This window comes from Pseudorca crassidens, chromosome 5 (assembly GCF_039906515.1).
Source record: "Pseudorca crassidens isolate mPseCra1 chromosome 5, mPseCra1.hap1, whole genome shotgun sequence".
NCBI classification, from domain to species: domain Eukaryota; kingdom Metazoa; phylum Chordata; class Mammalia; order Artiodactyla; family Delphinidae; genus Pseudorca; species Pseudorca crassidens.
Window position 1 is genome coordinate 68006751 of NC_090300.1, and position 27484 is coordinate 68034234.

At 45.8% G+C, this 27484-nt stretch overlaps 1 protein-coding gene across 6 annotated transcripts in view; it reads right to left on the minus strand.

Annotated features, from left to right (window-relative positions):
* Nucleotides 1-11252: 11252 nt before the first annotated feature.
* The window catches only part of IGF2BP2 (insulin like growth factor 2 mRNA binding protein 2), a 159712-nt gene continuing 143480 nt past the window's right edge, over nucleotides 11253-27484 (minus strand). For all 6 annotated transcript variants that reach the window (XM_067738330.1, XM_067738328.1, XM_067738329.1 and 3 more), the window contains 6 exons: nucleotides 24427-24495; nucleotides 23439-23555; nucleotides 19386-19460; nucleotides 14918-15049; nucleotides 14437-14550; nucleotides 11253-13100 (listed from right to left, as the gene is read on the minus strand). In XM_067738330.1, coding sequence (XP_067594431.1) covers nucleotides 13008-13100; nucleotides 14437-14550; nucleotides 14918-15049; nucleotides 19386-19460; nucleotides 23439-23555; nucleotides 24427-24495 — 600 coding nt within the window. In that variant the 3' untranslated portion in view covers nucleotides 11253-13007. The remainder of the gene's footprint in view (nucleotides 13101-14436; nucleotides 14551-14917; nucleotides 15050-19385; nucleotides 19461-23438; nucleotides 23556-24426; nucleotides 24496-27484) is intronic.

Sequence of the window (27484 nt, forward strand, 5' to 3'; positions counted from 1 at the left end):
TCGCTCCGTGGCATGTGGGATCTTCCCAGACCGGGGCACGAACCTGTGTCCCCTGCATCGGCAGGTGGACTCTCAACCATTGCACCACCAGGGAAGCCCTGTTGCTTTCTAATTTATAAATTTGTGTTTGGAGTTAAAAAAAAAAAAAAAAGGAAGAGGCAATGAGACTACAGAAGCAAGACTGGAGTGATGCTACCACAAGCCAAGGAAGCCTGGAGCCACCAGAGCTGGAAGAGCCTTCAGAGGGAACCTGGCCCTGATGACACCTTGAGTTCAGGCTTCTGGCTCCAAAACTGTGAGAGAATAAATTTCTACTGTTTAAGTCCATCACATCTGTGGTAGTTACAGCAGTCTCAGAACAGTAATATGTGATCCAGTAAAATGTACACGTTGCCATTGGTTATTATATCTCTTGAGTCTCTTTTATTCAACAGTAGTCTCCTTCCTTGTACTATTATTTATTAGAGAAACCGGGTGTTCCTGCGGAAAATCCCACCTCTAAATTTGGCTTACAACTCCTTGGTGGTTTTTAACTACTTCCTCTATCCCTTGTATTTCATGTAAACTGGTAAGCTTGATCTAGAGGCTTGATCAGATTCAGGTTGAATTTATTAGGCAAGGATACTTCATTAGTGGTCATACTGTATTGTATCACATGACGCATAATGTCTACTTGTTCCACTTACTGGTGCTAAGATTGATCTGTAATTCAGGCTGTCAGAGTTCCTATTCATCTTTCTCTTCTTGGTTTTAAATTTAATTGATGATCCATTATTAAGAGGTACAAAATGGTGATTTTCTAATTCTATCATTTCTCTATGTTAATTACCTTGAATTCTTCTATAAAAGAAAAACTTCTTTTCAACTAATTTGGTTACCCTGAAATGCACTGCAACTAGGAAAAAATATGACTTTTAAAAATTTATTTTATTGAAATATAGTTGATTTACAATATTATATTAGTTTCAAGTGTATAACACAGTGATTTAAAATTTTTATAGATTATACTCCATTTAAAATTATTATATAAAATATTGGCTATTCCCTGTGCTGTACAATATATCCTTGTAGCTTATTTATTTTATACATAGTAATTTGTAAGTCTTAATCCCCTACCCCTATCTTGTCCCTCTCCCCCCCTTCCCTCTCCCCACTGGTTTGTTCTTTATATCTCAGTCTGTATCTGTTATATTCATTTGTTTTATTTTTTAGATTCCACATATGAGTGATAACATGGAGTATTTGTCTTTCTCTGACTTACTTCACTAAGCATGATACCCTCCAGGTCCATCCATGTTGTTGCAAATGGCAAAATTTCATTCTTTTTTTAAATGGCTGAGTAATATTCCTCTGTGTGTGTGTGTGTGTGTGTGTGTCTTCTTTATCCCTTTATCTGTTGATGGACTTAGGTTGCTTCCATGTCTTGGCTATTGTAAATAATGCCGTGAACATTGTGGTGTATGTATCTTTTTGAATTAGTGTTCTCTTTTATTCCAGAGTGGAGTTCCTGGATCATATGGCAGTTCTATTTTTAGTTCTTTTAGGAACCTCCATACTGTTTTCCACAGTGGTTGCACCAGTTTACATTCGTGGCAATAGAGTATGAGGGTTCCCTTTTCTCCACATCCTCACCAACATTTGTTATTTGTGTTCTTTTTGATGATAGCCATTCTGACAGGTGTGAGGTGATATCTCATTATGGTTCTGATTCACATTTCTCTGATGTTGAGCTTTTCATGTGCCCATTGGCCATCTGTATGTCTTCTTTGCAGAAGTGTCTATTCAGGTCTTCTGCCCATTTTTTAATCAGCTTATCTGTTTTTTTGATGTGAGTTGTTTGAGCTGTTTATGTATTTTGGATATTAGCCCCTTATCAGTCATATCATTAGCAAATATATTCTCCCATTATGTAGGTTGTCTTTTTTGTTTTGTTGATGGTTTCCTTTGCTGTGCAAAAGCTTTTAAGTTTAATTAGGTCCTATTTGTTTATTTTTGCTTTTGTTTCCTTTGCCTTAGGAGGCAGATCCAAAATAACACTGCTCTGATTTATGTCAAAGAGTGTTCTGCCTATGTTTTCTTTTGGGAGTTTTATGGTTTCCAGTCTTACATTTAGGTCTTCAATCAATTTTGAGTTTATTTTTATATATGGTGTGAGAAAATGTTCTAATTTCGTTCTTTTACATTTAGCTGTCCAGTTTTCGCAGCACCATTTATTGAAGAGATTGTCTTTTCTCCATTGTATACTCTTGCCTCCTTTGTTGTAGATTAATTGACCATAGGTGTGTGGGTTTATTTCTGGGCTCTCTTTTCTGTTCCACTGGTCTATGTGTCTGGTTTTGTGCCAGTACCATACTGCTTTGATTACCGTAGCTTTGTGTATAGTCTGAAGTCAGGGAGCAAGTTACCTCCAGCTCTGTTCTTCTTTCTCAAGATTCTTTTGCCTTTTTGGGGTTTCCATATAAATTTAAAATTATTTGCTTGTTCTGTGAACAGTGCTGTGGGTATTTTGATAGGGACTGCATTGATTCTGAAGATTGCCTTGGGTAGTATAGTCATTTTAACAATATTGATTCTTCCAATCCAAGAACATGGTATATCTCTCCATCTGTTTGTGTCATCTTTGATTTCTTTCATCAGTGTCTTAAGTTCTCTGAGTACAGGTCTTTTACCTCCTTAGTTAGTTTTATTCCTAGGTATTTTATTCTAGGAATAAAATGTGATGGTAAATGGAATTGTTTTCTTAATTTGTTTCTGATAGTTCATTGTTAGTGTATACAAATGCATCAGATTTCTGTATATTAATTTTGTATTCTGCAACTTTACTGAATTCATTGATGAGCTCTAGTAGTTTTTTAGTGGCGTCTTTAGGATTTTCCATGTATAGTGGCATGTCATCTTGCAAACAGTGACAGTTTTATTTCTTCCTTTCCAGTTTGGATTCCTTTATTTCTTTTTCTTGTCTGATTGCTGTGGCTAAAACTTCCAATATTATATTGAATAAAAGTGATGAGAGTGGACATCCCTGTCTTGTTCTTGATCTTAGAGGAAATGCTTTCAGCTTTTCACTGTTGAGTATGATGTTAGCTGTAGGTTTGTCATATATGGCCTTTATTGAGGTATGTTCCCTCTATACCCACTTACTGGAGAGTTTTTCTTATCGTAAATGGATGTTGAATTTTGTCAAAAGCTTTTCCTGCATCTATTGACATGATCATATGACTTTTATTCTTCAGTTTGTTCGTATAGTGTATCACATTTTGATTGATTTGCAGATATTGAACCTGCATCCCTGGGATAAATCCCACTTAATCATGTTATATGATCCTTTTAATGAATTGTTGGATTAGTTTACTAATATTTTGTTGAGGATTATTGCATCTGTGTTCATCAGTGATATCTGCCTGTAATTTTCTCTTTTTTGTGATATCTTTATCTGGTTTCGGTATCATGGTGATGCTGGGCTTGTAGAATGAATTTGGATGCGTTCTTTCCTGTGCAGTTTTTTGGAATAGTTTCAGAGGGATAGGTGTTAATGCTTCTTTAAGTGTTTGGTAGAATTCACCTGTGAAGCCCTCTGGTCCTGTAGTTTTGTTTGTTGGGGGTTTTAAAATTACTGATTCAACTTCATTACTGGTAATTGGTTTCTTCATATTTTCTACTTCTTCCTGGTTCAGTCTTGGGAGAGTGTACATTTCTAGGAATTTATCCATTTCTTCTAGGTTTTTTGTTTTATTGGTATATAGTTGTTTGCAGTACTTTGTATTTCTGTGGTGTTAGTTGTAACTTCTTTTTTATTTCTGATTTTATTGATTTGGGCCCTCTTTTTTCTTGATGTGTCTGGCTAAGGCTTGTCAATTTTACCTTTTCAGAGAACCAGCTCTTAGTTTCACTGATTTTTTTTAATTTTTTTTTGTTGTTGGTGTTTGTTTTAGTCTCTTTCATTTATTTCTGCTCTGATCTTTATGATTTCTTTCCTTCTGTTAACTTTGTATTTTCTTTGTTCTTTTTCTGGTTCCTTTAGGTATAAGGTTAGGTTGTTTATTTGAGCGTTTTCTTGTTTCCTGAGGTAGGTTTGTATCACTATAAACTTCTTTCTTAGAACTGCTCTTGCTGTGTCCTATTGATTTTGGAGCATTGTGTTTTCATTTTAATTTGTCTCCAGGTATTTTTTGATTTCTTAGATTTCTTCAGTGATCTGTTGGTTGTTTAGTAGTGTATTGTTTAGTCTCCATGTGTTGTGGGTTTTTTTGCAGTTTTTTCCTTGTATTTAATTTCTAGTTTCTTAATGTTGTGCTGGAAAAAATGCCTGATATGGTTACTGAGGCTTGTTTTGTGGCCTAGCAGGTGATCTGTCCTGGGGAATGTTCCATGTTGCACTTGAAAAGAATTTGTATTCTGCTGCTTTTGGATAGAATGTTCTATATATATCTATTAAGTCCATTTGGTCTAACATGTCATTTAAGACCAATTTTCTATTTGGATGATCTCTCCACCTTTTTTTTTAATCCCCTTACTTTCAGTCTGTATGTGCCTCTAGATCTGAAGTGAGTCTCTTATAGGCAACATACATATGGGTCTTATTTTTGTATCTGTTCAGCCACACTGTGTCTTTTGGTTGGAGCATTTAGTCCATTTACATTTAAGGTGACTATTGATAGGTATATACTTATTGCCATTTTGTTAATTGTTTTGGGGTTGTTTTTGTAGTTCACTTTTGTTCCTTTCTTCTTTTGCTCTCTTCCCCCCTTGTGATGTGATGACTATCTTTAGTTTTTTGGAGGGTATTTTTGTTTGTTTTTTGCCACACCGCACAGCATGTGGGATCTTAGTTCCCCAACCAGGGATCGAACCTGCATCCCCTGCAGTGGAAGCATGGAGCCTTAACCTTGCCAGGGAAACCCCTATCTTTAGTATTATGTTTGGATTCCTTTCTCTTTTGGGTTTGTTTACCTATTATAGATTTTTCATTTGTAGTTACCATGAGATTTATATATAACCATCTATATATGTGTGATTATTTTAAGTTGCTGATCCCTTAACTTCAAATGCAGTTTAACAACCCTGCATGTTTACTCCCCTCACCTAGTGATTACTGTTTTTGGCATCATATTTTACATTTTTTTGTTTTGTGTATCCCTTTCTTATTGTGGATACAGATGATTTTATTACTTTTGTCTTTTAACTTTTCTACTAGCTTTTTACATAGTTGGTTTACTATCATTACTGTATATTTGTCTTTACCAGTGTGCTTTTCTTCCTTTCATAATTTTCATGTTTCTAATGGTCTTTTCTTTTTCATGTAGAGAGTCCCTTTCACATTTCTTGTAAAGTTGATCTGGTGGTGCTGAAGTCTTTTAGCTTTTGCTTGTCTGTAAAACTTTTGATCTCTCCATCAAATCTGAATGAAAGCCTTGCTGGGTAGTTTTGGTTGTAGGTTTTTCTCTTTCAGTACTTTAAATATATCATGACACTCCCTTCTGGCCTGCAGAGTTTCTGCTGAAAAGTCAGCCATATGGGAGTTCCCTTGCATGTAACTCATTGCTTTTCACTTGCTGCTTTTAATATTCTCTCTTTATCTTTAATTTTTGGCATTTTAATTATGGTGTGTCTTGGTGTGGTCCTCTTTGGGTTGATCCTGTTTGGGACTCTCTGTAGTTCCTGGGCATGGATGTCTGTTTCCTTTCCCAGGTTTGGGGAGTTTTCAGCTATTGTGTTGTCAAATATGTTTTTTGCCCCTTTCTCTCTTCTCCTTTTGGGGCACCTATAAATTTTTTTTTTGTTTAATAAATTTATTTTACTTATTTATTTAAAAAAATTTTGGCTGTGTTGGGTCTTTGTTGCTGCGCTTGGGCTGTCTAGTTGCAGCAAGCGGGGCTACTCTTCGTTGCGGTGCACAGGCTTCTTCTCATTGCAGTGGCTTCTCTTGTTGTGGAGCACGGGCTCTAGGTGTGCGGACTTTGGTAGTTGTCGCACACAGGCTCGGTAGTTATTGCACGCAGGCTCAGTAGTTGTGGCTTGTGGCCTCTAGAATGCAGGCTCAGTAGTTGTGGCACATGGGCTTAGTTGCTCCGTGGCATGTGGGATCTTCCTGGACCAGGGCTTGAACCTGTGTCCCTTGCATTGGCAGGTGGATTCTTAACCACTGTGCCACCAGGGAGGTGCCACCTATAACATTTTGATATTGTCTCAGAGGTCTTGTAAGCTGACTTCATTTCCTTTTATTCTTTTCTCTATTTTCTGTTCAGCATCAGTGATTTCCACTACTCTGCCTTCCAGCTTATTGATCCATTTCTCTGTATCATTCAATCTGTTGATTCCTTCTAGTGTGTTTTTCATTTCAGTCATTTGTTATTGTATTCTCCATCTCTGATTGGTTTTTCTTTATATTTTCTAAGTCTTTGTTTAAAACTTCTAATTTTTTTTTTTCGGCCATGCCACATAGCTTGCAGGATCTTAGTTCCCTGACCACGGATTGAACCAGGGCCTAACTCCTGGACCGCCAGGGAATTCCCAGCAATTTCTGACTTCTCACTCTGTTCATCTATTCTTCTCCTGAGTTCTTTGATCATCTTTATGATTGTAAAAATTTAACTCTTTATCTGATAGGTTGCCTACCTCCACTTCATTTAGTTCTTCTTGGGGTTTTATCCTGTTCCTTCTTTTATAACATGTTCCTGTGTCACCTAACTTTTCTGAATTTGTTTTTATTTCTATGTGTCTGGTAGGTTGGTTACATTTCCTGACCTTGGAGAAGTGGCCTTTTGTAGAAGACATCCTATGCATCCCAGAAGTGTACTCTCCTCTGGTCACCAGTACTGTATGCTCTAGATGTGCTCCTAACCTACGTGGGCTGTGTGGGCCCTTTTATTATAGAGGGCTGGTTATTGTGGGCTGTCTGGTAGGAGTTGCTGACCCCTGGTCTGGTTGGTTGCCAGGGTCTGCCTTGTGTGGAGGCTGCCAGCCACTGTTTGGCAGGGCCAGGTCATGTGGCTGGCTACAGAAGCCTGGAGGGCCCTGGGGCTAGTGGTGGCTCACTCTTGGGCAGAACTGGGTTCTGGGGTGGGTGGTTGCAGAGCTAGCATTCCTGGATATAGTGTTGGCCTGCTGGTGGTTGGGGCCAGTTCCTGAAATGGCTCACTGTAGGTTCCAGGGTATCTCAGAGCCAGTGCTGACCCAGTGGTGTGTGGGGCTGGATCCCGGGGTGGCTGGTTGAATAGTGCATGGTATCTCAGAGGTGGTATTGGCCTGCTGATGCATGGGGCCAGAGCCCAGGGGCTCCCAGAGCTATTGCCAGCTCACTGGTGGGTGGGGCTGGATCCACAGGCCTCTGGCTGAGGTGCCCAAGGTGTCCCAAAGGAGATGTTGGCCTGCTGATGGAAAGGGCTGGAGCTTGGGGCTCCTGAGGGTGGTGCTGTCCTACTGGTGTATTGTCTGAGTCCTGACAAGGCAGGCTGTGGGGCATGGTGGTTCTGTTCCTGCTGTCTACCCACTGGTGGGTGGGGTCAGTGCCCAGGAGGTCCTGCGGTGTTGGCCCACTGGTGGGCAGAGCTGGCTCCCAGGGTCTCTGGCTGCAGGGTCTTGGAAGTCCTGAGTGCAGTGCCTGTGTACTAAGTGTCTCAGGTCCTGGGTCCTCTGGTGGACAGAGCTGTTTTCAGGGATGGCTCTGGGCTATGGGGATCTTAAGGCAGCCTGGCTGCTCATGGGTGGGACTGTGTCCCCACGTGGCTTGGCCTGAGGGGACCCAGTACTTGGGCCTACAGGCTGGTGGGAGGGGGTAGGGCTGGGTCCCGAGGCTAACAAGCTAGAGGGAGGATTCCAAAATGGCAGTTGCCAGCACCAGTGTCCCCATGGTAGAAGGAACTCTCAAAAATGGCTGCTGTCAGTGTCTGTCCCCAGGGTGAGCTCTACTTGCTCCCTGCCTCTCCAGGAGACTTTCCAAGTTCAGCAGGTAGGTCTGACCCAGGCTACTTTCAAATTACTGCTTCTGCAGGGGATCCCAGAGCATGTGAGATTTTGTGTGCACCCTTTAAGAGTAGCGTCTCTCTGGATCTCCCAAAAGTAAGCCCCACTAGCCTTCAAAGCCAAATGTTCTGGGGGCTCATCTTTGTAGTGCACCCCTGTGTTGGGGAGCCTGACGTGGGGCTCAGACCACTTGCTCCTTGGGGAGAACCTCTGCAATTGTAATTATCTTCCCATTTGTAGGTTACCCCCCCAGGGGTGTGGGTCTTGACAATATTGCAACTCCACCCTTCCTACCCATCTTTTTCTGGTTCCTTATTAGTTGTAGATCTTTTCTGCTAGTCTTCTGGGTTTTCTCATTGATAGCTGCTCTGTAAATGGTTGTAATTTTGCTGTGCCCATGAGAGAAGGTGAGCTCACGGTCTTCCTACTCCTCCTTGGCCCAGCCCTATGATGTTTTCTTTTTTTTAAATATATAAATTTGTTTGTTTTTGGTTGCGTTGGGTCTTCATTGCTGTGTGTGGGCTTTCTCTAGTTGCAGTGAGCTGGGCGCTACTCTTCGTTTGCAGTGCGCAGGCTTCTCATTGCGGTGGCTTCTCTTGTGGAGCACGGGCTCTAGGCGTGCAGGCTTCAGTAGTTGTGGCGCGCAGGCTCAGTAGTTGTGGCGCGCAGGCTTAGTTACTCTGTGGCATGTGGGATCTTCCCGGACCAGGGGTCGAACCCGTGTCCCCTGCATTGGCAGGCAGATTCTTAACCACTGCGCCACCAGTAAGTCCTCTTTCTTGATGTTTAATGAGAAATTTTAAGAAGGAACATTGAAGGCTGCTAACCAGAAGCCATTTTTGACTTGAGAGTCCCTTCTTATACATCAGTTAGAATCAAAGACTTTGTTGTGTTCAAACTTTTATTTTACAGATGAGGAGACAGGCCTCCAGGAGGCTGTGATATGCACAAGGTTATTTAGCTAGTGTACAGGCAACCAGGGAGAAAACGTCTGGGCCTGGGCTTTCTTATTCTCCTGATGAGAAAGTGAGACTGATAGAGATCTGGTACAGGGAAAGAGGCACCCATTCCTGCCTTCAGGCCTGCCCTAGGGCAAAGCTGAGCTATGCCCTGGTTAAGTTCCCTTCACAGCCCCTTGCTCTGTTTGCTGAGCAAGGCCTCCCACGCTGACAGCCAGTTACTGGGGTTTTGAAGGTGCCGGATGCAGGAGGTGGAGCTGTATTCCACCACAATGATTTTTCACAGCCGAGGGAAAGCAAGTCCCAGCGATGAGGGATGACTGGAGGAACTGAGTAAAGGGAGAACTAGACAACTGTCTTCAAACATTAGGGGCATTGTCCTAAGTAACATGTAGCAGATTCAGTGTGTGGTGGTTGTGGGGTGAGCGGATTTCAGATCAGTGGAAGGAAGATCTAGGAGGCTGGACTGTGTGACGACAGAACTGTCTGCCTTAGGAGCCGCGTTTCTCCTCGCCGGGGGAGGAGGTGGTGGCCAGACTTTGGAGAGAGTTTAGAGGACATTATTCCATATTAGGAAAGTGGACCAAATGACCTCGAAAATCCTTTCCCAATACTGCTGTTCTGTGAACTTAAGAGTTGAGAAAAGGTTTTGCCAGGTTCAGTGAGGGTGACTGGAAGCAGTTTTGTAGCTATCGAGAATCAGGGACATTCAGGAGTCACAGAAGTCGGGAATCTTTCATATTAGGAATTGTTGCAATTACAGATAAACTGATACAGGGATCCGTTTGAGTCTGGTTTTTCATTCAGAGTTTGCCCTGATCACTAGAGGTTACTGGAGGCAAAAGGGAATATTCTTCACGGTTTATTGTCAGCCACATCTGAGATTAGGTTAGCTCTTAAAATGGGAACAAACCAAGTACCTTGGATCCCTGCTTTTACAAGAGAACGCAGGAGAATCGAGGTCAAGTTAGAATATAGTTGTTCCATGAGGTTTCTCCTCATGTTGGCTGTTTCTGTGAGAGCAAGAGCTATTAAGAGCACTCATGGCTTCTAGAGAGACAGTGACTTATGTGGCTGATGTGAGCTAGAATAGAAAATTAACATGCATATGGGGTAAGTCTCATTTTAATTCACCAGCACCTTAAGGGGAATGTAGAGAAGAAATAAAAGGTGGCAACAGCTGACAGTAAACATCAGGAGATTTGCTAGCAGTGGTATTAGACATTAGCGGTAGCAGGTCAAAGATATTTCCATTAGGCTTTAAGACAGTGAAAGATTTGGATGCGTGTACAATTTAGGCTGGTCTCTGAATTTCTACAGTTGTGGGCTTCCCTCATCGTCATTCACATGGGGATGCCTGTTGCCCATGTCCTTCCCCAGGGATACAGGAATAAGACTAGGCCAAATGCTTTCATACTCCGTAAGTCCTCATCCTATGTCTACTCAGTCACCGAGTCATTCACATCCTAGCTGATGCCAGGTTATCAATTTTCCCCTGCTTCCCTTAGAAGTCCAGTGTTTTCTTCTACCCTTGCTACCTGTCAAGATGACTTCTGTCTAGGGCTAATCATTTCCTCTCTTTTGTTGAAACCCCTCCAAATTTCTATTCTATCGATCCTTTTTCTCATGTTTTTAAGTTCTCTATGCTGGAATCGTCTTCCAATTTGCAAACAACCTCTTCCTTTCCATAGCTCCATGTTGGAGAAAACGAGATTGTCTTGAGGCAAATTTGGAGGGAAACTAACCAGGATAGAAGGGATGTCCAGGCCTACTCACCACATCTCCTGACATACTTACAACTGGGCTTCTGGGGAGGGGTGAAGGAAGTACCTCTTCCCTTAAATTGTCAGGCATATTATCCTCTTCCTTCTCCCCACATAAAAGCAAGCTCCTTCCCTGGCCAGGCTTAAAGTTTCTTAAGATAGGGGATGGCCTTACCTAGTTACTGTGCAGTATCCAGCTCTCTAGTTCTGTGGTTCTCAAACCTCAGTGTACATCGGAATCACCCAGAGGGCTCACTGACGGAGACTGCTCAGGGCCCACCCTCCACCCTTAGAATTTCTGTCCCAAGGTGGACCCTGAGAACCTGCATATCTAACACGTTCCCAGGTGACACTGGTGCTGCTGGTCTGAGGAGCACTGTCTGAGCACCACTGACCTAGTTTAGCTTCTCTCCCAAAGACCTGCCTGGAGAAGCCAGCCTCCTCAGTGTAGCTTCCCAGACCTGACGGTATATGCCACCCATTTCCCTGAAGTCCCCTCAGAGGTGGAATTCAGCTGACACTTTGGGATGGGTGATACTTAGTAAAATAAGAGACCAAGACACCAGGATCTTGTTAGCTGGATATATTTCTTTTTGTTTGTTTTTGTTTTTGTCACAGAACACTGTTTGCAGTAGAGGAAACTGGCATTGCAGTCTGGTGGTAAAATGGCTTGTTCACATAAACCAGTACATGTTCATCCTTTAGCGCAAAAAGCCCTAATGGCGCGTACCCTATTGAAATTCAGGACATCTCCAATATTCTCTCTCTGTTTTTCTTTGTCACTTTTTTTTTTTAAATAAACATTTTCAAGGTTTGTCCAAAAGAAGGCCATATAGGTTCTTGGCTAGCGGAAGACAATTCAGAACGGCTGTTGCACACTTGGACTGTTACCTTCTCCAGGCTGGCAGCTGATATCTTATTTTTTTCCAACTCATTTTTATTAAAAAAATAAAAAAATGCTCCAACTATCAGTTTTACAAAATCTCTAAGGGAAACACAAGAGCAAGGTGCTGAGGTAAAAAACACCTGAGGTAGCTTTTTTTTGTGTGTTTTTCTCGTTAAAAAAATCTGTAAATTTAACGCCCTGGGCCAACGACCTCGTGTAAATTGCTATGTTCCTCCGTATTTTTTTTTAAAAGAAAGAAATAATTTTGCTGAATATTGATGGCTTATACACCAAAATGTAAAAAGACAAAATACATTCTTTCTTTGTGGAATTTTTCTTTGTTTGGTTGGTTGGTTTGATGGGTTACTGTTTTTCCTCTTCCAAAATGCTAGGACAAGTACCATTGACTCTTGTTCTTTTGAGTAACCAAGTGTAAGTTGAGGCTGGTTTGTGTGTTTCGCTTTTGTTCCTTTGTGTGATGTGATACTCAGAGCACTGCTTTGCCTGGGGGGTGCGTAGATATGGGAATTGAGACAGAGGGATGAGGGAATTAACAAGAATGGGGATGGAGAGGATGGGGAGGGAGAGAGGGGGTAGGGGAGAGATAAACAGAGAGAGACAGAGAATTATATAGCAGTATGCAAAAACCAGTTTAAAACCTGTGAAGCAAAGAGAAATGGGTGTGTGAGCTAGACAGGGATGAAGAGAGACAGAGTTTCCTCTTCAGAGAGACGGTATCCCTTCTGTTGACATACACAGGTGATCCAGAACTGCTGTGAGTGTCCTTTCGACGAGATTTCCCTCCGGGTGAATTTTGTGTGGGTGGCCTTGAAGCTCCTTACTAAACCGTTAGAACTCCCAAAGCACGACTTTATTCTTTAAAGTCTAGAAAAGCCTGCTTTCTCTTTAAAAAGAAAAAAGAATAACTGATTAAAAATTGGAGTTAGTTGAGTTATCTGATATATTATTTCTAAAATATATTAACGCCGCAGGCACCCTGTGTAACCCACAGGCCACATATCTTAACATCTTTCCCTTCTAATATGTACATACATGTACAGAGACAATTTTCCGCAAAAAGAAAAGGGTGTGAATTTTGCTTTGATTTGAACGCATTCACCTATGTTAGTTCAACTAGAAGGGATAGCGTGGTGGGGTTAGGAGAGACCCGAGTGGATGGTGAAGTGGATGGCTGGGAAGCCTGCAGAGGCCCTGGGGGAGCTGGGAGGCCGAGCCCCGGCACGGCTGCCCTCCCGCCTCCTCCCTGGCCCCCCGGATTCTCAGGGCCTCTGCAGAGCCCCTGGCGCCTCCGCAGACTTCTCATTCCTCAGGATGGTCTTTGGTTTGCTCCCGATCTGGCTGGCTGTGTTTGGTCTCATTCTGTCAGGTGTTGGAAGGGCTACATTCATCCGTTGTTTGCTGGTGCCTGTGGGAGCCTCACTTGCTGCGTTGTGAGGCAACTCCCTGAGGATATTTCTGCTCCTGCTGCTTCACCTGTTGTACAATTTCCCTGATCTTGCGCTGTGCAGTCTGCAGCAAGGGAGAGGAGGGGGACAGGGGAGAAAAGGAACCCAGTTCTGAGGACAAGCAGTGGGGTGTGGGGAAGCAGGGCTGGGACTTGGGGGAAGGAGGCGGTAAACTCAGAAAAGTGTCATCTACCTACTGAGGCCCTGACTCCAGGCCTTTTCTGCCTGGAAGTAAAGTGGCAGAGTTCCCTACCCCCCACCCTGCCGAGGCTGCTGGGTGGAGGGTAAGAGGGTGGGACCCCAGGAAGCAGAACCAGGGCATTAGTGACTAGGGAACCTGTAGAGGTCAGACGGCATCCTCCCTCCCAGCTAACACATGCTCCAACGTCCAACGCTTCGCCTCCTCCCTGCCTTCCTAGAGTTACTGCAGAGACAGTGGTGTATGGCAAGGGAAGATGGACGGTCAATGGGATGGGGAGAAAGTGAGAAACGGGCCAGACACTCTACCCTGAACAAGTGGAGAAAACACATGAACCCAAACCTGTCCCCTCACCCACCCTGCTGCTCCCACTGCAGGGAGAACCCTGCAGACTGAACGCCTACAGGAGCCCAGACATTGAGACCCACGCCCGGAACACTGGAAGAGCTGGGATGGGAGAGCCCCAGGCATGGTCTCAAAGGGTGCTGGTGGGGTGCAGGGCACAGCAGCGTGGCAGGTCCTGGCAAAGGCACGGCACTGAGAGCGCAGGCTGACGCTCAGACAAACCTGCAGTGTTGGCTTAGACTGCCTCTGCTCCTTTGGGACAGGGACTGGACTGCTCTATCCCCAAACCCAACCCCCTCCCCCAACAACAAAAAAGCATCAAAAAGAACCAGGTCACGTGAGTCTGAGTCACTAGCCCTTCTGACTGGAAGAGAAGCAGCTGTGTGGGGCCCTGAGTCCTAATGGGGGTTGTCACAGTGAAGCAGAGGAGAGGAAAGAGAAACAAGGGTCTCCTGACATGAGCGTTTAACCCATAATAGTGGAATTCTGGCACCTAGGCTGGTCCTCAGGGCCCAAGGGTGGCCCTTGCCTGATATATGGCTCCCAGCAGGGGAAGGCTGTGACTGAGGCCTGAGCGGGAGGACGAGGGAACAGGAGAGCCCGCAGTTCAGCATTTCAGATGCTTGAACTGTGCTGGCTTGACTCCAAAGCTCTATACCCTTCCTCAGGCTCCTCCAGCAGGCCTGGGAGAGCAGTGGTGAGCCAAGGAACAGTTGCCCCTGTCCTGTTCCATCTGTGCATGGGGGTCAGGGTGGGGGTGTGTGTGCACGGCCTGGGGCCACCGGACAGGTCACCAAGAACTTAGAGACTTGCAAAGAGATTAGCAGGAGAGACTGGACCCTCACAGCACAGGTACCTGGCTGGCAAAGAAATGCCCGATAATTCGGACAATCACTTCCTCATTTTCATCTGGCGTTTGGTCACGAGGCACAATGACTTCTGCACTGGTTAAGTTCTGCAGTTCATTCACCTGTGAAGGGAGAAACCAAAAAAATTCCTGTGACTTGCTTCACTGCAGTGGTCGGGAACCGGAACCCAGAATATCTGCAAGGTATGTCTGTATACTCTGGGCGGGACTCTTCTCCTTATCGTCTTCCTGCTGCTATGTGTGTGGGTTTACAGGGCAGGAGGCAGCCTCCCTGTCTTCATTTCCCAGCACATAGCCTAGATGCAGTGTTCCTGGACCCAGGACCCTGGTGTTTCGGTGTCTGGCTCAGCACTGTGGATTTGGGGCCGTCAGCTCTGGATGATGCTAATTACATTTTTGTCCTTGAAGAGTCAGTGGGGGTCTGAGGGAAGTCAGGCCAGGAGACAAAGCCAGCTCAGAGCACACTTACGGTTTTGCCACCCTTGCCGATCACACGGCCAGCTGTAGAGGAGGGCACTCGGATGTGGGCTTCCAGCTTCACCTCCTCTTTGGGGTTAAAGAAGTTTTCTTCTTTCAGTTTCCCAAAGATCCGCCCCTGGGCCTGAGAGAGCAAGACACGTCAACCTGCTTTAGCAGCACTGCTACAGGAACCAGGGAGTCCAGGCAACAGTACAGCCCCAGCCCCATGCTCCCCGGGGTCTGCTCAGCTCGCTCAGACCCAGTGGGTGCATGCCTGCCACACCCAAGGAGTGTACCTTGCAGACATGCACAGACACTCCCGTGTCTTCAGGTTTGCACATGGATCGCACAGGAAGCTTTCTGTGTATCGGGTCAGGGTGGAACTACATGTCTTATTTCTGTATCCTGAGCAACTATAAATGTTTGGTTGAATGAATTTGTTCAGGGAATTCTTAACTTCCTCCCACCACGATACGTTCAGGCCTCCGGTTATTAAAGGATGGAGGCAAGGGTGGTGTTGATGGGATTTGCTCTTTGATGTTTAACTCCAGAGCCAGTGTAGCCAAAAGCTTTTTGTTCTTTTTAAAAGAACTTAAAAAAAAAAATTATTTATTTATTTATTGGCTGCACCGCATGTCATGTGGGATCTTAGTTCCCTAACCAGGGATCAAACCCGTGCCCCCTGCAGTGGAAGTGCAGAGTCTTAACAACTGGATCGCCGGGGAAGTCCCTAAAAGAACTTGTAAAAAAACTGAGATATAGCTTACGTAACTTAAAATTCAGCACTTTAAAGTGTACACTCCAGTGGTTTTTAGTATATTCACTAGGTTGTGCAACCACCACTGCTATCCAGAACATTTTCATCCCATTCCCCCAAATAAAACCCCATACCTGTTAGCAGACAGTCCCAATTCCTCCCTTCCGCTAGTCCCTGGCAACCACTAAACTACCCTTCTGTCTCTGGATTTGCTTTTTCTGGATGTTTCACATAAACGAAATATATATTATGTGGTCAATTGTGTCTGCCTTCTTTCACTTGGTGTAATGTTTTCTAGGTTCATCCATGATATAGCATGCATCAGAATCTCACTCTTTCCATGGCTGAATGATATCCTAATATGTGGATATACCACATTTTGCTTATCCATTCATGAGTTGAAGGATTATTGTTCTTGAACATTTACACGTGTTAATTTTTTTCTCACATTTTAAATATTTTTAATACAAATTATATTTTTACAAATAAATGTTTCTGACTTTTAGAAAACTCAAGTTATAATTTTCCTAGGGGTGAAAAGGCAATAACAAAACAATGCAGGGGAAGGGAGACAAGATGGTGGAATAGAAGGACTTGAGCTCACCACCTCTCACGAAAACACCAAAATCACAACTAACTGTTGAACAACCATTGACAAAAAAAACTGGAACCTATCAAAAAAGATATTCTACATCCAAAGACAAAGAAGAAGCCACAATGAGATGGCAGGAGGGGTGCTTTCACGATATAATCAAATCCCATACCCACCAGGTGGGTGACCCACAAACTGGAAGCTAATTATATTGTAGAGGTTCTCCCACAGGAGTGAGAGTTCTGAGCCCCATGCCAGGCTCCTCAGCCTGGGGGTCTGGCATCTGGAGGAGGAGCCTCCAGAGCATTTGGCTTTGAAGGCCAGTGGGGCTTGAGTGCAAGAGCTCTGCAAGACTAGAGGAAACAGAGACTCCATTCTTGGAGGGTGCACACAAGGTTTCATGTGAACTGGGACCCAGGACAAAGCAGTGACTCCACAGGAGCCTGGGCCAGACCTACCTGTGGGTCTTGGAGGGTCTCCTGGGGAGGCAGGGGTTGGCTGTGGCCCACTGCAGTGGCAAGGACACTGGTGGCGGGGGCCCCACGGAATACTTCTCAGCGTGAGTATGCCTCCTCCCTGAGGTCGCCATCTTGGTACTGAAACCTGGCCCCACCCAACAGCCTGCAGGCTCCAGTGCTTGCAGGCCTCAGGCCAAACAACCAACAAGGTGGGAATACAGACCCACCCATTGACAGCTGCCTAAAGTCATCCTGAGCCCACAGCCACCTCTCGACACACCCCTTGACACGGCTGTGCCCACCAGAGGGACAAGACCCAGCTCCACCCTCCCACGGGCAGGCACAAGTCCGTCCCACCAGGAAGCCTGCACAAGCCCCTGGACCAACCTCAGCCAGGGGTTAAGGCAGACACCAGAAGCAAGAACTACAATCTGGCAGCCTGCAGAACGGAGACCACAAACACAGAAAGTCAGACAAAATGAGACAGCAGAGAAATATGTTCCAGACAAAGGAACAAGATAAAATCTCAGAAGAACAACTAAGTGAATTAGAGATAGGCAATCCCCCTGAAAAAAGAATTCAGAATAATGATAGTAAAGATAATCCAAGATCTTGGAAAAAGAATGGAGGCACAGACCAAGAAGATACAAGAAATATTTAACAAAGAGCTAAAAGATTTAAAGAACAAACAGATGAACAATACAATAACTGAAATGAAAAATACACTAGAAAGAATCAAAGGCAGAACAGATGAGGCAGAAGAATAAATAAGTGAGCTGGGAGACAGACTGGTTGAAATCACTGCCACAGAACAGAATAAAGAAAAAAGAAAAGAAATGAGGACAATTTAAGAGACCTCTGGGGCAACATTAAATGCTCCAACATTTGCATTACAGGGGTTCCAGAAGGAGAAGAGAGAAATGGCCCTAGAAAATATTTGAAAAGATAATAGCCAAAAACTTCCCTAACATGGGAAAGGAAACACTCACTGAAGTCCAGGAAGCACAGAGAATCCCATACAGGATAAACCCAAGGAGGAACATGCTGAGACATATTAATCAAACTGACAAAAATTAAAAACAAAGGGAAAATATTAAAAGCAACAAGAGAAAAGCAACAAATAACATACAAGGAAATCCCCAGAAGGTTATCAGCTGATTTTTCAGCAGAAACTCTGCAGGCCAGAAGGGAGTGGCACCATATATTTAAAGTGATAAAAGGGGAAAAAACTACAACCAAGAATACTCTACCCACCAAGGCTCTTGTTCAGATTCAACAGAGAAAGCAAAAGCTTTACAGACAAGCACAAGCTAAGAGAATTCAGCACCACCAAACCAGCTTTACAACAAATGCTAAAGGAACTTCTCTAGGTGGAAAAGAAAAGCCCACAACTAGAAACAGGAAAATTACGAATGGAAAAGCTCACCGGTAAAAGGCAAACATACAGTAAAGGTAGGAAATCATCCACACACAAATGTGATATCAAAACCAGCAATCCTGAGGAGAGTACAAATGCAGGATATTGGAAATGCATTTGAAATGAAGAGACCAGCAACTTTAAACAATCATACACACACACACACACAGACTGCTATATCAAAACCTTGTGGTAACCACAAACCAAAAATCTACAACAGGAGCACACACACACAAAAGAGCAATTCCAAACACAACATTAAGATAGTCATCAAATCACAAGAAAAAAAAGAGGAAGGGAAGAAAAAAGACCTACAAATACAAAACAATTAGCAAAATGGCAGTAAGAACATACATATTGATAATTACCTTAAATGTAAATGGATTAAATGTTCCAACCAAAAGATAAATATATACACACACACACAATTGAATATTACTCATCCATATAAAAGAATGAAATAATACCACTACAGCAACATGGATGGACCTAGAGATTATCATACTAACGGAAGTCAGTCAGACAGAGAAAGAGGAATATCATGATATCACTTATATGTGGAATCTAAATGATACAAATGAACTTATTTACAAAACAGACACAGACTTTGAAAACAAACTTACGGTTACCAAAGGGGAAACGTGGGGGGGAGGGATAAATTAGGAGTTTGGGATTAACATATACACACTACTATATATAAAATAGTCAACAAGGACCTACTGTATAGCACAAGGAACTGTACTCAATATTGTGTACTAACCTATATGGGAAAAAAATCTGAAAAAGAATGGATATATGTATATGTATAACTGAATCACTTTGCTGTACACCTAAAACCGACACAACATTGTAAGTGCACTATACTCCAATATAAAATAAAAATTAAAACAGTGCACCGCCCCCCACCCCCAACACTTCCAACAAACTGTGCTATTTCCCCTCACACCCATGTTTATGCCCCATCTTCAAAACCACGACCAATGGGATCAGAGATGCCATCTTAACTGGGCATTGACAGAGTCCACTTTTCCAGGGGAAAGAAGGGAAAGGAGGGCTCCACACAGAGGGAGCAGCCTGGAGCGGGGGAAGACAGGGTGGGTGGGACTATAGAAGGAAGGGAAATGGAGGTTGGGCCTCCAAAGAAGAGCCTGAACCTGGCTCTGGGGCAGCTGCGCCTGCTAAAGGCCCTCAGCCTTCCCTAACAGGCTGCCCTGTATCCAGGGCTACAGGGCTGAGGGGGTTCTTGGCACTGACCTTGAACTGGGCTTCAGGTGGGCCGGTGATGATGACCATCCTTTCACTGACGTCTGGGCCTTCTGCTGGGGCAATCTGCAGTTCACAAAGCAAGAGGGAAATGCTACTGCTTGGCTCTGTTCCCCGAGCTCCTCCTCCTTGTCTAAGAGGATGGCACACCCACTAGCAAGAGATTATAAGACTCACACCTTTGTACCTGGTGCTTTGTCTGACCCTGCTGCTTCCACTCTGGGTCTTAGGAGATTATGACCGTAGTGCTCAGTATCAAATTTGGGTCTCTGGCCACCCAGGAATAGTTGGAGACAAGTTAGTACTTACTGCCTGTCCCTGCCCCCACCAGCAGTGTGACCAGCCTCCTTTCACCAAGGAGCTCCACTAGCCCACCGAGGGCCCAGAAGCGAGGAAGGGCTGGTCCACAGAGGAGTTAAGTTGGAGTCAGCCTGCAGAAAGGGCCATTAGTGACAGGTGTGACTAGGACCAGCTCCTCTGTAGCACACGAAATCAACCGATGGCACCAGAGCAAGCACGAGAACACCCTGGTTCCAGTGCGCGCTCTACAAACCCCTCCTCTCCCCACAGATGAAACATGGCAGTTGAACCTGGCAAGCTCAAAACCTCCTAGCGCTCACTCTGTGACTCTGACGTCTTTTGTAACAGAACTCAAGATGGAACAACCGAACATCTTTTTGTTAGATCCTCTTTACATATTTTTTTCCCCGCATACCCTGCCTTATTTCAAAAACCTTTTAAGGTAGCTTTAAAAATAAATACAATGTAGCATAATTAAAGTTAAATTTATTTATTTTTTTGGCCATGCCACGTGGCTTGTGGGATCTTAGTTCCCTAATCAGGGAACTTGTGCCCCCTGCAACGGAAGCGCGGAGTCCTAACCACTGGACCACCAGGGAATTCCCATAAAGTTACTTTTAAATGATCTAAAAGTACACCAGGCACTTAGGGATGAGCCAGGAGTGAGGTTAGTACACAAATGCACCTCATAAAGTCCTACACACCACCCAGAGACCCCAACCCCGAGACTGAGCTGTTCAGCTGAACATGATTCACCACTGACGGGGCGTGTCTGAAGTTATCATCTCTGAACCACTGTGTCTCAGTCTTGGCTCCCGCAAGAAGACCTCCACCTCCACAGGGTTTTAGTTTTCTCTCAGTACATGTCCTAAGCCAGGCTGCACCTGCAGGCCTCAGGGTCCTGTGTCGCTGTCCCAGCTTCACCATGAAGACAGACCCAAGGCCTGTGCTGACCTTGTCCATGAGACCTTCAAAGAAGATCTGGCCCTGACTACTTGGTGGCACGAGGATGAACGTGAGACACTGGTCACCGACCACTGAGCTTCCTGGGGGGGGGGGTCTTCCCTTGGCTGTGGGCTGACCACCTGCCAGCCTTCAACTGCAGGGCGGCAGCTTCAGCCAAAAAACAGACGTGTCCCGGGGACTGAGAGCCTCCAGCAGGCTGCATACAGACTGGCCCTTAAGATCCCTGGTGGGAACCCTCATCTCTACTTCTACATCCATAGGTGGCACTAAATCTGCTCCTTATTTCCAAGAGTAAATGAGAGTGACAGGAGCACGGACACAGTGGTTCCCAGCTCTTATCCACCCAAATCAAGAAGGGCTGAAAGGCTCATTCATAATTCACGTTGACCCCATCAGTTCTCACAGTTGCCTTGTTCCGATCCTGAAAGAAAGCCCCCCGTCTCTCCACTACCTAGTATTCACAGCCCAGCCCAGAACTCTTGAGAGCCGCACGTGTGCTCCTGCAGTTCTGGAATAGCACTCCCCAGGCCAACTCCCTGAGAGGACCTGGAATGAGGACTCCACTTTATGACTGAAGCAAATGGGATGCAGAAAGATGAGGTGACCACCAAGATCACGGGTGAGCAGGGCTGAAACAAGGATCAGGAATTGTGTGTGGCATTCTGAAGGCTGTCGGCCAGATGATGTGCAGGAAAGGCAGGCGACAGGGGCTCAGCTCCCGCCTGTAACTGAAACACCTCTTGCGTGCACCGCCCGATCCCAACTCAGCCCACCCCCTTCCAGCACTCTGCTCCCACGTGTCAGTGTAAAGCTCTCCCCCCGCCCCAGCAGCATCAAATGTGCCTCTAGTTGGGGCCCCTGAAGACTGGTAGAGCAGGATTGGGGGTGGTTCTCTGGAATTAGTGAGATCATCACCCTTAGAGACAAATGCTGTCAGAGAACCGTCAAGATAAAGGAAATCTAGCAAAAACCAGATTGATTTTAAAAAGTAGGATATGTCTCTTGCCAATCTTTGGTTTCCCTGGCTTCCTCTCTTTTTCTCTACTACTCTGGAGAGAGCCAGAGCCCATTCTGTCCCCGGCTGTCTTTGCCCATCACAGAAGTCATGCCACCACTCAACTCTGCTGGGACAGAGAGGGACTATGGGGATGCTGTGGGGGAAGCCCAAGGGGTTGATCCTTCTCTACTTTCCCAAAGTCTTGCTGGAATGACTCTGGTATAGCACTCAGGTTGAAAAAACATTGGACCAAAAATAGGATAGCCCGGTCCAACCTCAGCCCTCACATTCTTTAGCTTTGCGGCCACTGACATGTCAATGAAACACTGGGCCCTAGTTCCTTATGGGCAATGGTAAGTGGAGAGTTATTGCTGCGATTAGTCCTGGGAAGTGCCCTGTAGCCTACAAGTCGGCAGAACTGCTATCTAAGAGCCAGTCCTGCCACCTGCGTGCCTTGGCCATCTCCCGTTCCCTCTCTCAGTCTCCCTTTTCTCAGGGGAAAAAGAGAGGATTTGATGAAATGATCCCTCAAGTCCCTTTTAGTTGAAATTGTCTCATTCTGTCCCTTGCGCTGCATCGCACCTCAGACCACAGGACCGGACACTGAGAATGGCCCTCAGGGTGCAGCCAGCCCAGTGGTCGTCCATACCTTACCTGTCCCGCACAGAGGGCGGGCCCAGCACAGCCAGTCAGTACCTGGGCTGGGGTCTCACCTGCAACAAGCCTGCCGGGTGCAAAGGCCCCGGGTGCTCCACCACCGTCTGCCCCCACCTCGGGCTCTCCTCCAATCTGCGGGCTTTGCAGGTGAGATAAACGAGCACCGAGAGGGGAAATGATTTACCTACATAAAATTCTTTCATGGTATCACTGCAATCCTTGTTCTGCACTACTCAGAATGTTTTGTTTTTGTTTTTTCTCCAGCACACTTGCTGTGGGAGAAATTCCAGCTCTTCTTAGGGAGAAAGTGTAAGCATTCTTTCTCTCCAAGTCATGAGACTTCTTGTTCGGAATTCCGGGTTGTCCCATGGCAGCAAATTATTTTACGTAACAACGGGAACTCTTGTTTCCGACAGCGTTTCACGAGGCTTGGGACGTGCTCAGCATTCTGCCCGTGAGTCAGCGCTGATAGCTGGGCTTGGAGCGGGACCAGGGTCGAATAATCCTCCCCTTTCAGCTTCTCTGCCGACTCTTCCCATTGTGCTCCAGGAGACAGGCGGTGGGAATGTAACTGCAGCTGTGTCTGCACTCGGGTGAATCAGGGGCCCTCCTTCCTGACCTCTCTCCTCAACCGGGAGGCCGCGGCTCAGGTTATGTCATCGGCTTTTGTTTATCTGCGGCTTCATCACTGCCTTTCAAAGAGTTTTCCATTCAAGCTCTTTGTTTCAAAGTTCAAAGGTTTCTGAAATGGAGACTAACTAAAGCATCAAAGCACTGACAACTGCTGAATATAAATTATCGCTCTCCTTAGGCTCACTCCCTTCACTTGGGAGAATCCTCAGCCTTTGCTTTATCTTGAGGACTATGGTAGCCCAAAGAGGACCAGGTTGGCTTACGTATTACTAGTATTTTTTCCTAATTCATTTGTTAGTGGAACAAAAAAGGAGTGAGAGAGGTAAGATGAGTGCACATGGGAATAGTCCGGAAGGCAGGCTTTCCAGGTCCTGGAGGATTTTATGGATGGTGTAAGAATTGCCCGGGACGGACAGAAGGAACAAGGGACATGGGGTGGCGATGGGGGTGGAAGAGGGTGGGACAGGGGCAGCTGTCAAGAGCGGCTTTACCTTGATGGAGGCCCCGGCGAATCTGGCCAGCTGTTTAATGTGCGCCCCTTTCTTCCCGATGATAGCACCCACAGCCTGGGTTGGGATGAAGAGATTCACAATCTCCTGCTCTGGATACTGGAAGGACAGGACAAGACAAGACAGACGACATCATTCCTACTGGGGCTGCTCCTTCAGGCACTCAGCAGTAACGGAGCAATGGCCGGATGCTGCATGGGCTTCTTCTGGGGCCTAGGGCGCTGCAGGGGGGAAGCTGGAGGGATGAACTTGAACAGGATCCACACCAATTACACAACCACTAGAGTGCAAACTCCTCCTGGGGAGCTCTGAATTTGCTGGACACAGCAAGCTGTCTGTCCACGGGCCTTCTGTCAAGTTCAAATGTGATGTGTATTTCTCCTGCGTCTTCATCCAAGGAATCAGTAGTTATTAAGCACACCTGGCCTGAGGCACTTTGTTAGCAGGAATGGAGAGCTGCCCTCCCACCTAGTGGGCAGGAGCGGCATTTTCACTGGAGGGGGACTGGGTTCAAAACGAGAGTGTAATTAAACCTGCCCTGAACAGGCTGCGAGGGGACGGCCCAGAGACACAGGCAAGCCCGCCAGGGGCCCTTGCTGTTCTTGTCTGTAGGGGTCTGAGGGCATGACACGGCCCACTTGCTAGACTTTATTAAAGAACTTTGGAGGCTCTGTTCTTTAGCCCAACACCACCTCCTAATCTGACCTGCTGACTGCTCCTCTGCACCAGTTTCCGGCCACCTGTGGGATCTGTGAGCACCAGCAGGATGCTGAAGGGCCGCTCAGTGCCCTTGAGTGCCGGGCGGTCTGGTGTGCTGATGCCCTGCAATGTGTCACTCCCAGGACAGCCTGGAACCAGGGGACCCGGCACGCACACCGTGAGCATGCACTGGTCAGTCTGCCAAGGACTGAGCGGCACCGGCCACAGGAGAGGGACGAGTGGCAGATGGGGCTGAACTGTGGGCACTTACTGAGTGATGATGCGGGAACGGGCCGAACTGGTGAGGGGGGTACAAGCTGGAGAAGTATCCGGAGTGGGTCTGCAGCAGGAGAGAAACCGTCAGTCAGCAGGGCCCATAGGGCAGCTCACCAAACCCAGGGAGGCAAGATTCCCACACACAACACAGGCTCCCGGCACCACCACCGGGCCGCGCTGTCCTAAAGGCACACCTGTGCCTCTGCAGCTCGGATCTCTGCTTCCTTCCCTCACGGAGCACTGGCTGGGCTGGATATTCATCATTTCCAAGCTGAGTCATGGTCTAGGCTTCCCAGGAACCCACCAGAGGAGGGCACATGCTCACGCACTTTTTAACCTGCCCTCAGGCAGAGAGGAAGCGCCAGTGGTTTCTACTGTCTGAGGAATTATGAACCACAGATTAAAGAAACAGAGAGTGCCAGGACAAATCCAAGAGTTACTCTAAACAAGCGAAGTGTTCCTGGGAAGTCAGGTCAGTGAGCGCCCAGAGAATCTCAGAAGGAATGGAGAGACTGAGAGTAGAGAAATTGAAAACGAAACTGAGGAGAGAAAATGAATGAATAAATACGTATTGTGGAGGGGGAGGGGGAAGCAGGGGACAGGGAGGCAGATGTGGTAGAAGAAAACAGAGCTATTAGGAAAGTAGCGTTAATTTTTAAAGTAGCTGCTTTTTATTGAATACCTACTGTGTCCTAGGCATTGTGGTAGATACTTTATCCATAAACTCTTTTTAAAAAAAATAAATTTATTTTTGGCTGTGCCACGCAGCATGTGGGATCCTTAGTTCCCCGACCAGGGATCGAACCCATGCCCCCTACAGTGAAAGCGTGGAGTCCTAACCACTGGACCACCAGGGAATTCCCCATAAGCTCTCTTAATCCTCACAATAGTCCTGCAAGACAGGAATACATCTGCATTTATATATTTTATGGGCAGGACATTAAGTAGAGTCAGCAATGTCTAGTTCACTGTGCGTTACACATAAGGCCAAGTAAATGCTGACATGCCTATTACAGGAAGGGAGGTGGACAGTTCTGGGCACCATGGAACCAATCCCTGAGGGGCCATCTAGCAGTGGTCAGACACCAGTTGGAGGCTTGAAGTTAGGGGACCTAGCTTTCATTTGAGGGTCCTTGAACAAATCTCCTGGTATCCTCTGTCTCCTGAATGTCCAGTTGGATTCTGAGTTCCAGAGCATAACTTTGCCTTTGGACTCATTAGGGACAAAAATGAAACTATTCCTCTTTTTGAGTTTGGATAGTGGACTTCAGGGGAAAAGAGATGTGAACACGGTGGGGAACTTCCTCCAAGCGTGCTCTGAGTGTCCACAGCACCTGCAGGGGACAGAGCTTTGCCAAAGGAAGGGAACGATCCTGTAATGCAAGCCTCTGCTCTCACGACTTGGAAAGAGGCTGCAGTGACACCTCAAGGCCACAAGAGGGGGCTATGAGATCAGCGTTCTTCTGGCAGACGTCCACTTTCGAAAGGAAGCTGAGTGAAGACGTTTGGCTCACTTGGGCCTGCCTCTTTCTTGAAGAGCATCAGCTCCAGACTCTTCTCAGTGCAGGTCCCTTTCCTGGGCCACGGCGGGTCAGGGAGAATTCCTGCAGCTTTTCTGCTCAGACAAAGCTCTACCTTGGGGAAAGGATGCTTCTGCCCTCCTCTCGCCTGGAGAGCTTTTCCTTCAGCTCTCGGCAGAAATAATTCTTTTGAATTGTGATTTGGCCTCAAAATAGACAAACCACAAGTGTAGCTCCATTCTGGGTTCAAATACTCCCAATATAAACACTATATCAAATTTAGATCTACCACTTGGGTGAGGGGAGGCGATGAACTATAAAAGGATAAAAAGAAAGAATTCCCCAGTCCTCTTTTTATTCATGAGTTACAGCTGGAAAACTGTTGTGGAGAAAGAACCCCAAAACTCGGCAATCAGGAACTTGTTTCTAGCTGAGGCTGTCATTAGCCTTTGTGTATATAAGTTGGTTTTTGGAGTCAGAAGACCCAGAAGACTTGAGTCTGAATCACTAGTTCTATACAACTTGGAATAATTTATTCAGCTTTTCTGAACCTCATCCACAAGTGGATTAAAATAATATCCAGAGCTTACAATACTGTTGTGGGAGTTCATTCAATTGTTTACTCATTCATCCAAAAGATATTTGAGCAAAGCACTGCTCTAGGTGCTGGGGACACAGCTATTGAGACAAAAAAGGTCAGTCACTGCCACCACAGAACTTAGGTTCTACTGGAGAGGCAGACAAGCATGTGAAAGAAACGAACAGGAGGCTATGAGGATGGGTAGCTGCCTAGATGAGTGGGATGGCAACTTCAGCTGGAGGGTCTGGGAAGCCTCTTGGAGGAGGTGACCTCTGAGTTGGGACCCACGGAGGAGATGGAGCCCCATGCAAGGCACTAGGGAAGAGACATTCTAAGCAGGGTTCTGAGAGGTGCAGAGCTAGGAAAGGGGTTGGTCTGTTTGGAAAACAGAAAAGAGGCCAGTATGGTGAAAGCAACTGAGAGAACAGCCTGATGGCATGGGGAGGCAGGTAGTGTGAGATCACGCAGGGAGGGCTCCGTGGGCCTTGATTTGGACGTGGATTTGACCCAAAGTACAATGGATGCCCCTGAAGGACGTTACGTGGCATTCAATGAGGTCACAGGAATGGAGAATCCATCATCAGGCACCGTATGGCTTGAACTACTGAGTGTTAAGTGCGTACTTATTTATCACTTATCAGAGCACACTTTCCATTCCCCCCACCCCCATGCTTACATGGAGTCCACAACCTCAACTGGAAGAGAAGCTTAGTCATAATGACCAAAAAGTAACCTGTCATGACTTAAATAAATGTTCTCTTTAATGGGAAAGCAGGCTGTAGCCAGCTGACAAACTGGGGCCCCAGAGTGGGGTGGGCGGGATGGAACCACAACCCTAAAATGGCAACTGGGCTTTTACTGTCTCAGTTTGAGGGTCCCCACATATTTTATGAGGGAGAAGCTACTTTACTTTTGAGTGTTTCAAAAGAATTATGATTTGGGATATGGGGGGG